Source organism: Aedes aegypti, chromosome 1 (genome assembly GCF_002204515.2).
Source record: "Aedes aegypti strain LVP_AGWG chromosome 1, AaegL5.0 Primary Assembly, whole genome shotgun sequence".
In the NCBI taxonomy this organism is placed as follows: domain Eukaryota; kingdom Metazoa; phylum Arthropoda; class Insecta; order Diptera; family Culicidae; genus Aedes; species Aedes aegypti.
In genome coordinates, this window is record NC_035107.1 from 264,915,110 (window position 1) to 264,929,181 (window position 14,072).

The 14,072-nt window shown below is 39.3% G+C and overlaps 1 protein-coding gene across 3 annotated transcripts in view; it reads right to left on the reverse strand.

Moving 5' to 3' along the window:
- LOC5573640 (neuropeptide F receptor) overlaps positions 1–14,072 on the reverse strand; it is a 136,702-nt gene that overhangs the window by 55,007 nt on the left and 67,623 nt on the right. For all 3 annotated transcript variants that reach the window (XR_002498666.1, XM_001660916.3, XM_021837700.1), the window contains exon 3: positions 3,234–3,403. Coding sequence is in view for 2 of the 3 variants with exons in the window: in XM_001660916.3 (XP_001660966.3) it covers positions 3,234–3,403 (170 nt within the window). In the remaining variant the exon portion in view is untranslated. The remainder of the gene's footprint in view (positions 1–3,233; positions 3,404–14,072) is intronic.

Here is a 14,072-nt window from a genome sequence, read left to right on the forward strand (position 1 = left end):
CTCCAGAACAGACTGAATGACCTTTTTTTTTTCAAAAAATCGTTTAGTTTTTCCTTCAATAATTCTTCCAGTAATTATTGAAGCGTCTCCATTAGGGTATCCTCCTAGACTTTGCCCACTAGCTTCTCAGTAAGCCATTTTAGAGTACATCTAGATCCAAACAATGATTTAAATAGCAATTCCTACAGCAATTCTACTAAGAAACCTCTTAGAACTTCTGAAGATATTCCCACAAGTATTGTTTTAATTCTTTTAGTATTCCTTCGCCAATTCCTCGTCTGATAATTAAAGAACTATTTAAAATGAATTTTTCAGAGACACTTTAATAATTTCTCCATGGATTTCCCCAGAAATGACACAGACCATTATTCAGGGAAAACATTCAGGTATTCGATCAAGAACATCTCTATCGATTCCTTCAATTTATTCTCCAAAACTTCTCCCAAGGATTATTTGAGAACTTTACCCAAGATTCCTCCAGAAATTCCTTTATTAGTTGTTCAAGTTAATTGATAACAAAAATTCCACCAAAAAAATTGCAACAGATTTTTATATCAAATCATTCAGGGATTACTCCAGCAGTTATCTCCAAAAGGATGCTAAGGGGCCCAGGATGAAGAGAATATCATCTCTTCAAAGATATTTCTAGTTATTCCTCCAGAGATTTTCCATGGCCTACTTTAAAGCCACCAGTATGCCGGATCATGGAATGGTTTTGGTATGGCACGAAATGGTTCGAAAACGGATCAACGAGTTTACGTGATTCCTTCGCAATTGCATTCCTCAATGTGTTGCAATGTGTTTGTGTGGAATAATATTTGTAAACAAATTTGACATTTTGTGTGTGAATTTTCCATAGCCTATACTCCACAGCTAACTGGATAGTAAGAAGTATGCTCGGACATAGCGACATTCGGCTGAATTCCGATAGGACGAAATGTTTGATAGTATGGCATGGATCGTAAGGACGAATGGGTTGTTAGAAGTTTGGTCAAGGTTATATGTATTACCTTCAAGCCCACAATGCCTGCTGTGAAAAATAACTAGAAAGAACAGCCTTTGTTTAACCGTGTATCTGTGTTTGGCACCAATATGACCCCAGGGCACTTTGAAGCGCTGTAACTCTTTTGTTAGTGAACCGATTTGTGATTTTGTAATCTCTCACGTTCGTGCGTTTCCGTCGCACGACCACGTAGAGCTATGGAAAATTATGGACGAGAACAGCTTTCCCCGGAAGCTCACGAGACTGATAAGAGCGACGATGGAAGGTGTGCAAAACTGTGTGAAAGTTTCAGGCAAACGCTCCAGTTCGTTTGGATCCCGCCAGAGACTACGACAAGGTGATGGACTTTCGTGTCTGTTGTTCAATATTGCGTAACAATGTGTTATGCGGAGCGCCGGGCCTAACAGCTGGGGTACGATTTTTACGAGATCCAGTCAATTTGTTTGCTTCGCGGATGATAAAGACATTGTCGGCCGAATATTTGAAAAGGTTGCAGACCTTTACATTCGCCTGAAACGCGAGGCAGCAAAAGTTGGACTGGTGGTGAATGCGACCACAGAGACAAAGTACATGCAGGTGGTGGGTTCGAGCGTGTCAGGGAAGTGTTACGATTGAACCACGAGGTCGCCCAACTCTACGGCGAACCCAGTATCCAGAAGGTGGTCAAAGCTGGAAGGATACGATGGGCAGGGCATGTTACAAGAATGTCGGACAGCAACCCTGCAAAGATGGTGTTCGCCTCGGATCCGGTTGGTATTGCTGTGTGCGTTTGAAATGCAAATATCAAATGCGGGAACACCAAATGCGGTAAGATTTTTTCCAAGAAATGCGATGTCAAAGATAGATTGTTCTTGCTAGGTCGGCCTTGATTTATACAATCGTTGCTAGGTGTCCTTTGATTGTTTTATGTTTCCGCATTTGAAGGACGTTTGGTCAAGATTTGCATCTCAAATGCGAACGGCAATACAAAAAGGCTTAAAGCGCAGCGAGCTAGGTGCGCGGATTAATTGTGCAGCGATTTGGCTAGCGTGGAGCAGAATCGAGGATGGAGATATGCGGCCACAAACCGAGTAGGGTAGATGTACCAATAGTGGAGGTACTAAGCACGATTGAACTTCATTTAACCGCCTAAATTCAAGAAGCGCAATTAATGTATATGTTTATGTTGTAATCGGAAGTAACGACCATTGACTTAATGAGAAAAATGATTTCATCGCAGTAATCCACGGCATGTCAGTGAAAAATAATACCTCCACTATTGGTACACTGTTCCTTTAGTTGCGGTATATTTTTAATTTGTGTTCCTATAGTCGGTTCTGTAGTTAATGTAATAAAAACAGCGAGAACGGCACTACCGCAACTATAGGAACACCCACAACTAAGGGAACACTTACCCTATTTTGGCGTGAAATTGTTGATTCAGTGTTATCTGTTAAGATGTTAACTAAATAAATAAATTGAAGGAACTACAACTTCAATTTATTGAATACCAATATCGAAAATCGCTTCCATTTAACTGGAAAAATATTTCAAGCTATCAAGGCACTAGAAATTAATTTGAGAACAGTGTCAGAAATTCGGTGAACGACAGGTTATTCCCCAATTAACCACATCAAAGTCAATGTCAATGCGATCACCTTTTCAAAGCAAGATTTGTTAGCTAATTACGATTTCATTGCGTATCAAGTGCAATGAATAGAAAGGAAAATGCTCGTTATCTACAAATGGCTGATTTTGACAAAGCACGTCTTTGTGAAACCAAGCTCGATCGAAACAAAACCCCAACCGCATCAATCGTAATGGAAAACCTTTGTTCTAGGATGGGCCACCCACTTCCAAAATAGCGGTTATTTGCCTATGTTTTTTTTTTCTTTTCGTGGAATCGATCGAAACAAAATACAAAACCCGGTATCATGCTGAGAACATGCGGGAACCCAACGGCAGCAAGCAATAACTAAACTAATAAATCCACCACCCCGCTTTCCGTTTGTAGCGGAGTTTGGGGAGTGTGTATCACTGGAGCTAATCTCGCGTAACTTTTGAAAAGGACCTATCTAACATTGATAGGCTCTCTTTGTTCACTTTCTCTTTAATCATTAATTAAGCCACATTAATCTTTTCTGTTTCGTTTTTTTTTGTGTGAAACGCTAGCCAAGCGTTATTAGAGAACAAAATTCTTGAGGTAGTATACTTGCCCCAAATTCCACTAGCCCCCGTTCAACACACTTACTTGATATCGGTCCAGTGCGATGGCCGTGATGGAAATGGTGGACACGAAGATGCTGGTGGCCTGAAGGGTGCCAATCGATTTGCACAGGAACGGCAACCGACCCATGGGCCAATATTTGGTGAGAATTTCCACCAGCGTCAGCGGCATCGTAACCAGGCACAGTAGTAAATCTGAAACGATCGGAAAGAGGGAAAATAAATATAAAAAAAAAAAACAGGAAAGCATGGGTGAACGGAAACGAGGAAAAGATATGTGTGAGGAGCATCCGGCATACTCGAGTGAAATTGTTCGAAACGAAATCTGTCACGTCATCACATTAGCAGCAAATTGTTCTGGGAACAAAAATCAATTCCTTGTCGAAAGGAGCGGGAAGCGATGATGGGTAAATTCGAATTACTTATTTAAATAACACCCTCGAAATTGGTGTACGTATGAAGGGCCAGATGGGGGTCTGATCCCCTCCATAATTTCTTAATAACTATTTGCTCAACTCTATTTTGAATCCATATTTTCTAGCTTTCGTAAAACATAGGAAATCAGAATCACAAAATCGTAATTATGACTCATAATATCATGGTTCTAGTGTTTTCTCATCCTCTTAAAATACACCATGGTTTGGACTCATGATATAATGATTTAGACCAGTGGTTCTCAACCTTTTTGAAGCTACGGCCCCCTTCAAAGTTTTACAAAGTTTCCGCGGACCCCTAAAGCTGATGATCTCCAAACAAAAGTTCATGAACACTTTTCATAGATTATTCATGAATCAACAGATGTCTTTGACAAACACGCCCGATAATTTTCTTTGTAATCTACCACAGATAACGGAAGAATTATTCCAAGATCATTCGGAGTCCAACAAAAGTCCATGAGTCTATCAGACATCTTTCTAATGTCGTTTTCGTTTTTAGGAACTGAGTCGGTGATCAACACAAAAACAAATAAACGTCAAGCAAATTGAAGTTCGGTCGAACCTGATTCAAGTTGGGGTTGAAACTGTAATTCAGAACGGGTTTTGCCAGTTCCAACCTAGGTTCAAAAACCAACTCGACATAAGAATCCGTTGCATTGCATTGCGTTGCATTCGTAGATTACATACTTAAAACTGTCATGTCATACTTTACAATTTAATTACAACTCTTCTCCGTTACGAGGAAAGGAAATGATAATGTTTATATGACACTTAAAGAGAGACCAGCGACTCACCGACGCCTTCATAGATGTGGAAGAATTGTTCCAAGATCATTCGGAGTCCACTAAAAGTCTTGCCAGGAGTCTACCAAACACCTTTCCAAGAATCGGATAAAGAAGCTTCTGAAGGATCTTACAAAATCCTACAACAAATCAGTTGACTTATAAAATTTCAACAAAAACAGCTTCCAGAAAATTTGTTCAACATTTTTCCAGGGGTATCTAATAAATAAAATAAAGATTTATCTGAGGAACGTCGTATTTTTACTAGATTTGAAGGATTGTTTCGGGTATATCAAACGTTGCAACAGAATTCACGAGTGGATGCGAATAACTGACACTGAAGAAAACTGCAAGTGGTAGTCGAAATACGCGTATCTGTCAAAGATAAGCATTTAGGAGCGGAATTAAAAGGTACACGGTACTTCTTCTACTTTTAAGTTTCTCTATTGAGATTCTGCTCAGAGAATTCGAACATTAATAAGAGAATCCACGAAGTTCTCGTAAATATTTTTTCAAAAAATATGCTAGGATTCGATCTCTGTAAGCTACTCTGAGTATTCTAAAGAATCTTTGTAGTTTTTTTTAAAGACCTCTGCTATGAGCATCTTTAGAAAATTTCATTAAAAATCCTGCTGGTGGATTCAAGAAGATTTCGTCAGTGGTTTGATTGAAAACAGTATATATTTTCGATTTTTTCTAATCCCTTGAATAATTCGCTAAGGAAGTACACAGGATGGATGAAACTGACGAAATATATAAAAAATAACACTTACTAAAAACGGCTTCGCGGACCCCCTGAGAAGTCTTCACGGCCCCCTAGGGGTCCACGGACCACCGGTCGAGAAACCCTGATTTGGACTGTCGTAATGCAACACACGCGATATGTAACACACCATACTGGATTGTGGGTTATCGATACGAATGAGCTGATACAGAGTGCATCGTTTAGTGTTGTAATTCTGGATGTTAAGCTTATGAAAAATAATGATTTCGAAATTATGATTCATCGTCGTGTTATCGTGACCTATCCATTTTATGATTTTCATGACTAGTAAATTATGATATAAAAATCAATTTTCTATCCATGTAACAATTGCACAGTGGTCCAGCAAGCAAGTTAACGCGCAAAGATGCATTTAGCGTTAGCGTTAGCGTAGTTAAGTTAACGCGCAATGATGCATTTAGAACTGAAACTTAAAAAACGTTCTTCAACGTAGTGGTATTTGAAGGTGTTATGCAAAATCAGCTGATTTAAATTTAAAAAAAATTGAACATCCAAATTTATAATTGCTTCGCATGGTCTAGTACACACTTCATTTTTTTTGCAACATACTCGCATTAATGTATCATTCCGAGTAGTGAATACCCGAATACAATAAAAATCCTGTAGCCTGAGATATTAACGTGAGTTATGGCTAAGCGTCGCAATTTTTGAATATTTCCGAATTTAGATGACCAATTAGCAATATCAACACATATTCTGAAACTAGAAAAGATTTTCAAAAACTTGTGAAAATGTGGTGCAAAAATATAACAAAAAATCGCGATTTGCATATTTTTTTAGCGGTAAAAAATGAAGCTGCCGGTAAAGGAGTTAACAAAAGTGTTATCAGCGCCATTCATATATCAAGCTAGTTTTTTAACAATAACAATGAGCGCCAGACAACATCATTCAAACGTCTCATGAGCCTCCGTACGTGCCATAAATTCTTTTGTTCTCATGACTTTGACTGTGCGCCGTGTTTTGGTGCTGTCTCGCTCTATCTCACGGGCAACTTGAAAACAGGGCGCACAGTAAAAGTCAAAAGTTTTATAGCATGCATAGGCTCATAAAATGGCTTATAACGGCAAGACGCCATATTGGAAATTGAAAAATCTGTCAAAACAAAACATGGCAATAACAAAAAAAAGTTCTGAGGAAGCAAGTGTGGCCGTAAAAAGCAGCGGAAATGGAAGAAATTCTGGTACAACTCGAGAAGCAGGACGACAGGCTGGTCGGTGTTTTCCGTAAATATCACATTTTTTTTTTGTTTTTCTAATCAATCATCTGTTGTTGCTGCCCGGCTGTGGTTCCGGGTTATGTGACAGAGTTGCATCGTCATATGGTCAGTTATATGCTTATAACTATAGCTTATTTTCCCAGGGATCTTATAAAAACTCCTGTTATTTCTCCAGTGATTCCTGTAGAAATTCCTCCGAGCATACTTGCAGAAATTTTCCCTGGTATATCTCTCCAAATGCCTCCAGGAATTATTCCAGAGATTTCTTCAAGGATTCCTCCAGGGATTTCACCAGGATTTCCTTCAGAGGTTCCGCAAGAAATTTCTCAAGGTAATCTACAAGAAAATACTTCAAGACTTTCACAAATTGCTGATGAATCACTCTAAAGATTTTTCCAAGTAATCATCCAAAATTTCCCGAGAATTTTTTATCCAGAGATTCATTATTGACCTACAGAAATTCCTGTGCAAATTCCTCTAGAGAAGTTAATCAGAAATTATTCTCAAAATGCCTTCAGGGATTCCTCCAATTTTTTTTTTCAGCAATTGCTCTAGGAACTCCTTTACTGAAGAAGTTTTTGAAATAACCCTGGATAAATTCCTGGAGAAATACTGCCATGAATCGCAAGCCATGTAAATTTCACAAACTCGTTTTCCATACGAATATTTTAAAAATTCCAGGGAATTGGAACATGATCAAATCTATATGATAGTTTCACAATTTACTTTTCACTAGATAGATATTATTCCGAGAAAAATATAAAGACGATCAAAACACGGTTCATTTTTGTGCTATACAGTGCGGAAGTCTGTAGTGGGTCTGATATGCGGTTACTTTTCATTATGGGACAATTTTGCTTGCTGTTTTTTTTTTTTTCAATTTTTTTCTGAATAAATCTTTATCATCTCATAAGTGGACCTGAAAAAGCAATGGAAGATATGTTAAAAACTGAACTCAACTCATTTGTGACGAAAATGCAGGTGGGACTAACTTGTGACTCACGGCAAAATGGTTGAAGAAATTATTTGAGCCATTCTGGAAGAACCTCTAGGAATATTTCATGAAGACATCCTTGAAGCATCGTTTCCCAAACTTGGTTTTCGTGACTCCCCAGCCTGTCAGCGCCTCACTCTGTTTAAAAAGTGAGCTCAAGAGACGTTGGGGGGTTCGCAAAACCCAGGTTTGGAAAATAGATTCCTTAGAGTAATCCCTAGAGATCCCTAGATGATCCCCTCTAGAAAAACATATGAATAAATATCTGTAGTATTACAGGGCGCAATCCTTAGAATAATCTCTAGAAAATCTCTGAGCGAATCCCTTGACCCAATCTATGAATCTCTGACAGAATCCCTTGGAAAATCTTTAGAAAAAAAATCTTGTTGTCTTGTTGTTTGTAGTTTTCGAGATGAATTCGAAACAGGAAGAGCTACGCCAGCAAATCTTTGGCGCGGTGATCGATAATTCTGGTTCGTCACACAGATGAATCGGCAAAAGGCTTGGAGTCCACCATTCCACAGTGTCCCGCGTTGTGAAGATGCTCCAGGAGACGAAGACCATCGAGCGGCGCGCTGGAAGCGACCGAAAACCAAAAACGGAATACTCAGAGAAGGCACGGAAGATAAGGCAGTACTTTAAGGATAATCCGAACGTTTCCACCCGAGACATGGCCAAAAAGGTTAATTCGTTGTAGTGGTTCGTCCAACAGACAATGAAGCGGGCTGGGTTACGTGTTTTTAAGGTCAGGAAGGCGCCAAACTGGACTAACCCGCAAAACACGGTGGCCAAATTGTGTGCGTGGAAGCCAGGCTGACTCGTCATGGACGACAAGACATACATCAAGGCGGTCACCATACAAATCCCCGTTCTCGAGTTTTTTTTTGTCGGTAAGTCCCGCAATAAGTTCCAGAAAAGAAAGATGGACAAATTTGCGAAGAAGTACCTGTTGTGGTAGACGATCTGTGACTGCGGACGGTACAGCAAGCCGTTCGTTACAACCTGCACCATAAACGGGCAGATTTATCGAGAGGAATGCTTGCTGCCCTTTCTCTGCTCTCACCGTGGTCTTACACTGTTCTGGCCGGATCTCACTTCATGCCATTACGCCTGTAATAGATTGGTACGAAGCGAAGGGCGTTAATGTGATCCCGAAGGAGGCGAACCCGTCAAATACACCAGAACTTTGTCTAATCGAAAAGTTTTGGGAATAAAGAAGAAGAAGAAGTTGAAAAAAAACGGAAAAACAAGAAAAATTGGGAGAAATTGTGTAAAAATATGGACAAAGCCTAGCCCAAGATCTTATAAGCAGTGTTAAGAGAAATGTACGAGCATGCAGGTTGGGGGAGGAAATTCAATAAAAAAATAGAGCTAATATATAGTTATTTATTTCCTGAACATTTGAGAAATATCCGATTTATAATGGATTTTTGGATGGAATATCTGGAATTTCCAGGTGGAATATCTGGAAGGATTTGTGGAGGAACCCATAGTAAAAATTTTACTTGAAAAATCTATTAAGGATTCACTGGAGCCATTCTTGCGGAAATTCTTTGTGAAAATTCTAGTAAAAACTAACGCCAACACTACATGGTACTACAATGTCCCAGCTGCCCCCAACATGGGAGGACCCTGGGAGCGTATGGTCCGCGTGGTTAAGACAGCGATGAAGGCGATCTCCGAATATCCAAGGAACACGAACGCGGTCCTGGAAACTATGCTGTTGGAAGCTGAAAGCGTGATGAATTCCCGACCACTCACTTACGTACCAGTGGAAGGGATCAATCAAGAATCATTAACCCCGAATCACTTCCTGCTCTATGGGTCAAGTGGGATTAAGCATCCAGCTGGTGCACCCATAGATGCACGTGGCGGTCTTCGTCATAGCTGGGCCATTGCGCAAGACATGATCAACGGCTTCTGGCGCAGATGGATAATAGAATACTTGCCCATGCTGACACGTCGGACAAAATGGTTTGAGAAAGTCAAACCACTTGAACCAGGTGATTTAGTGGTAGTGATCGACGAAAACATCAGAAATTCCTGGGAACGAGGACGAATCACTGAGGTCATTAAGGGCACGGATGGACAAGCACGTCGAGCATCTGTTCAGACTTCTCGGGGCGTTTACTCTAGACCGGCCGTGAAGCTGGCGTTGCTGGATGTGAGCGGAGCAAATGAAGAAGCGAGTGGTGACCGCGACGGAAATGGGTCATCCCACGGGAGAGGGGATGTTGCCACACTCCCTGGGTACAACGGTTTGGTGGAGATGACATCCAATACTCGCGATCAACATGACATGTGTCAGGGATGAATAGAACAAAAAAGTAAAATGAAAAGAATACAAACTAAAACTTGAGCAAAACGTGAACTCCAAATTAAACTATTGATTTCAGCATATTACATTATAAATTTGTTATCCTAGGCTAGTTTGTACTCATAGTAGCTGAACTGCGATCGGTGTCAGAGAACACCAAGAATTTTGTAACCTCAATTATTGGAAATTGGATACTGAAAAACTTTGAAGAATTCTGTCGAAACGTAGCTAACAAAACGGTGTCATCATCTTCAACAAAATTCTTCTGGCGAGATTTTCCTACTGAAATTCCTGTAATAATCTCTGCAGAAACTCCTGGCAGAACTCTTGGAGGTATTGCTGAAGGTATTCTATCGGAGTTGTTCTCAAAAATCTTAGTGATCATATCCCTAGACGAATCACTGGTGATATTCCTAATAGAATTTCCGGAGAAATCGCTGTTGAGATTACTTTACATAATCTCAGAGGAATTTCTAGTAAAAACCGATGAGAAATCTTCGAAGGGATACCTGAAAAAATCTCAAGAAGAATCTCTGAATAAATTTGTGGAGATATATCGGGAGCAATACTTGAAAGAATCATTGGAGATTTTCCTAAAGAAACTTCTAGAGGATTTCCTAGATTAGAACTGGTCCCTCGTTTGCGGTTAAAAGTTCGTATTCGTCAGCAATAAAACATCTTTTTACTTATAGGTACAAAACGTGGATATTTTCCTAATTTGGCCCAATATTCCTAATAGCCGTAGCGGTAAACACGCTGCTTTTCAGCTAGACCAAGCTGAGGGGCATGGGTTCGAGTTGGGAATTTTCTCGGCACCCGGAGCCATAAAGTATCTTCGAACCTGCCACACGATATTCACATGCAAAAATCTTCAATTGACAAAGATAGCTCTCAGCAAATAACTGTAAAAGTTCGCATAGGATTTTCTCTTATAAGCAGGTGAAATCAACTCACCTGTAAAAAATCTGAACTGGTTCAGCAAATGAAATGTAATAGGTTGTTAATAAAATGTTAATAAAATCTTAAATGTGTTCTACCAAATTAGGATGATGGTGTTGTCTAACACAGAACACCTATATATGAGAAATGAATGTAATGTTTGGAATGATACTTATAAAGAAATTTAAAAAAAATGTTCGCACAGGAATACAAAGCTGAGAAGCATGCTCTGTCCCAGTTGAGACGTAAAGCCAGAAAAAAAATCTGTTTGATATTTGGCATGGTGTCTATTGAGATCTGGATGAAAATTTTACGTAATGTTCTGACAGAACTAATGATTTCCATTTGGTAAGAGCTATGTCCAGGGTTGGGAAAAAATCAGAAATTCACTCTACAGTAGCCAAGCGAAGCCAATCACAGTCAGCGAAGCCAGTGAAACTCACGCCCATCGCTGCTGTAGGCAAAATGCCTTGAAAATAGCAAAACACCCGTTGCTAAGGGCAACCCAGAATTACTGTAGAAAAATGTTCTATTTCCCGCTGTATTTCCCGCATTTAGAGCCTTCAATGACACTAATGATTTAGAAAATTCGTGCACCCAACATAGGCTACTTGATGAGATTCACGTTTTTGAACTACTGCACAGTGGTTCGATCTAGAACAAATGTCGGACAAAACCTCAAACTCTCCTTACAATAGCTGAAATCATATATTTAACGTATTTTATGCCATATTTAGGTATTATGGACTTTTATTTTCTAATGTTTGGACTGATAATTAGAATATACAGGTTTGAACAATACGTTTGTAATTTTTTCAATCTTTCATACAAAATGGTCAACTTGGGCAGGCTTGTTCTCAGTTATTTACTGACGGATTTAAATATCTCAGATCTAACCCTGCCTCAATGCAAGTATCATCGATTTCATCAGTTTCAGCATGATTGTCATGTCTATAGCTTTAGTCTGTTTTCATACTTACTTTGGCAGCAAAAGCAAATCGACGTAGGGAAGGAAATCGAAGGAAATATTTCCATTCGACCATGTAAATAAGACGAGCTAATTTGTGTTATTTTATTTGGTGGATTCAGTAACAGTTCAAATTTTAATTCAAAGCACTTCAATACCATAATAATACCAAATGAAGGTGTGGACAATATTTAATTAAGGTATAATGTCAAAATATTGTATGTGAAGGGTCGCAGAGAGTCATAGCAGTGAATGCGCAGCTTTTCAGCAAGAACAAGCTGAGAATCCTGGGTTCGAGGTCCACCGGTCGAGAATTTTTTCTTAAAGTAAATTTTCCCGAATTCCCAGGGCACAAAGTATCATTGTACCTGGCACACGATATACACATGCAAAAATGGTCAATCGACAAAGAAAGTCCTCAACTAATAACTGCGGAAGTGCTCATAAGAAATATAAGCTGAGAAGCATGCTTTGTCCTAGTTGGAACATAACGCCAGAAAGAAGATGAAGAAAAATATTGGTGTGATTTATTCGTTTTTTCTAGGAATGGCAATCATGGCTACTACGATTGCAATGCACGTACTAGCGTATCACAGAATTGTTATTATTCAACTAGAATTGCACTCCGTAAACATTAAACCGCGTTGAAAGTGGTCTATCGCAAGTTTTCGCAAAATAGTTTGTACCCTACTTGAAAGCTCTTATTTTTAGCTTTCGAATGAGCTTATTCTGATCAAGGGCATTCGCGGGCTACTAATGTCTTGGGGTACTTTTATAGAAAATAATATGTTTTTTGAAGACTGTTTTGCCCTAATTTGCTTTGTATAAATTCAATGAAAAATTTTATCCAATTCAAGTGTACTTTATGTATCTACAAACAACTTCTCTAAAGATACTATGGCGGTTTGAGCTCTCTTCAAATTCATAAATAGCAGGTGAATTATGGATCGCAATTATTAATTTTCTCGAACAATCATGTCCACAGTCCACTCGAAGAGTTGTATAAAATTCAAAATTCAATGAATCTGCTTGAAACTTTGGATTTAAACCACCAATATGATAAGGAAGTCGAGAAAAATATTACCGTTCGGAGAAAACCACTTTGATTTTTGAGGTTTTAGCCGCCTTCGAACCATAGTGTACTGTACTGGGAGAGCCACGTGATTTTCGCGAAAATTCAAGCCTACTACTATTACCATTCCCAGCACTGGCTATGTCCCCTCCAAGGGCTGCTTCTTATTCACGCCCATGCCCTTCGACGTCACACAACTACGTATGTATGGAAAAGAGAAGACGCTGTAAAATGATGAAATCTTATTAAGCTGGATGACTGCTTTCGTCGCTTTGGTTAAATGCATGCTTAGGTATAATCTCAAATCCAGATGATGTGTGAGAATATACAACTGTCGTAAATAATAATGAAAATTAGTGTTCATCCGAAGCAAACGACCTACATACGATTTTTAACGCCGGTCATTAGAACTCGTTCAGGTAAACAAACATCCGAACCCCTGGGAAGCAACAGATCGCTTTTTATAGTTCATGAAAACATGTGTAAATGCTAAGTGCTCGCAACGTGCCAAGAATGTTACCGCTGCCTTGAAACTCAAATCCACCCCAGTAGACAATTCCCATTAATGTTAACTAAAAAAAGTGTCACGTTCCATTTCGACGACAGCATCTATGTTTTAAAGTTGCCAATTTTGGACAAAACGATCGGCATCACATCCTTCCGAGAAGATGTTCCTCGGTTGCGTTCAGACAGTGTTAAAATTATGCTAAATTTTGCGACCAAGTTGGAATGTTCGGCAAAATATGGTCACGCTATGGAAATCTTTCCGCCCATGTGCCTCTGCTTACCTAGTTATTTTCTCTGACGTTCGACAAGAGGTTGAATGTACTTGGCGTGGGATGATAGTAGAACCGGGCTTTTCTTTGCATGTACACTCTCTTTGCAAGGTGTTTCTTCCTTTTTGTTCTTTTGTATGATGGAATTGCATAAAATACTGTTTTGTTTTCTACATCCCACGCAGCTCTGTTACTGGCAGATATTCCAGCGTAATATGTGATAAATTCTTGTTCCGAGTTAGCACTCCACTGTGTTTATGGATTTTTTGTGAAATTGATATCGAAACACGATAAAATGCACATCAAAATTACTAAAAATGTCAATGCGTGGAGTCGTTCATGACTGTTTCAATGACGGAAACTTAAGGCATCATTACATTGGCGTAGCTAAGATTTTTTTCGGGAGGGGGCCTAAGGGGGCCTAGCATGTACCTGTTTTTACAGATGTTTTATTATTATTATCTCTATAAGGGAGATTTTCAGCCCACGGCTGGGTCATCTCCAATTTACAGATGTATTGTCGATCGCAATAATCACGATTTTCGCAAATTTCGTATTTTTAACAGATTTGTATTGATTT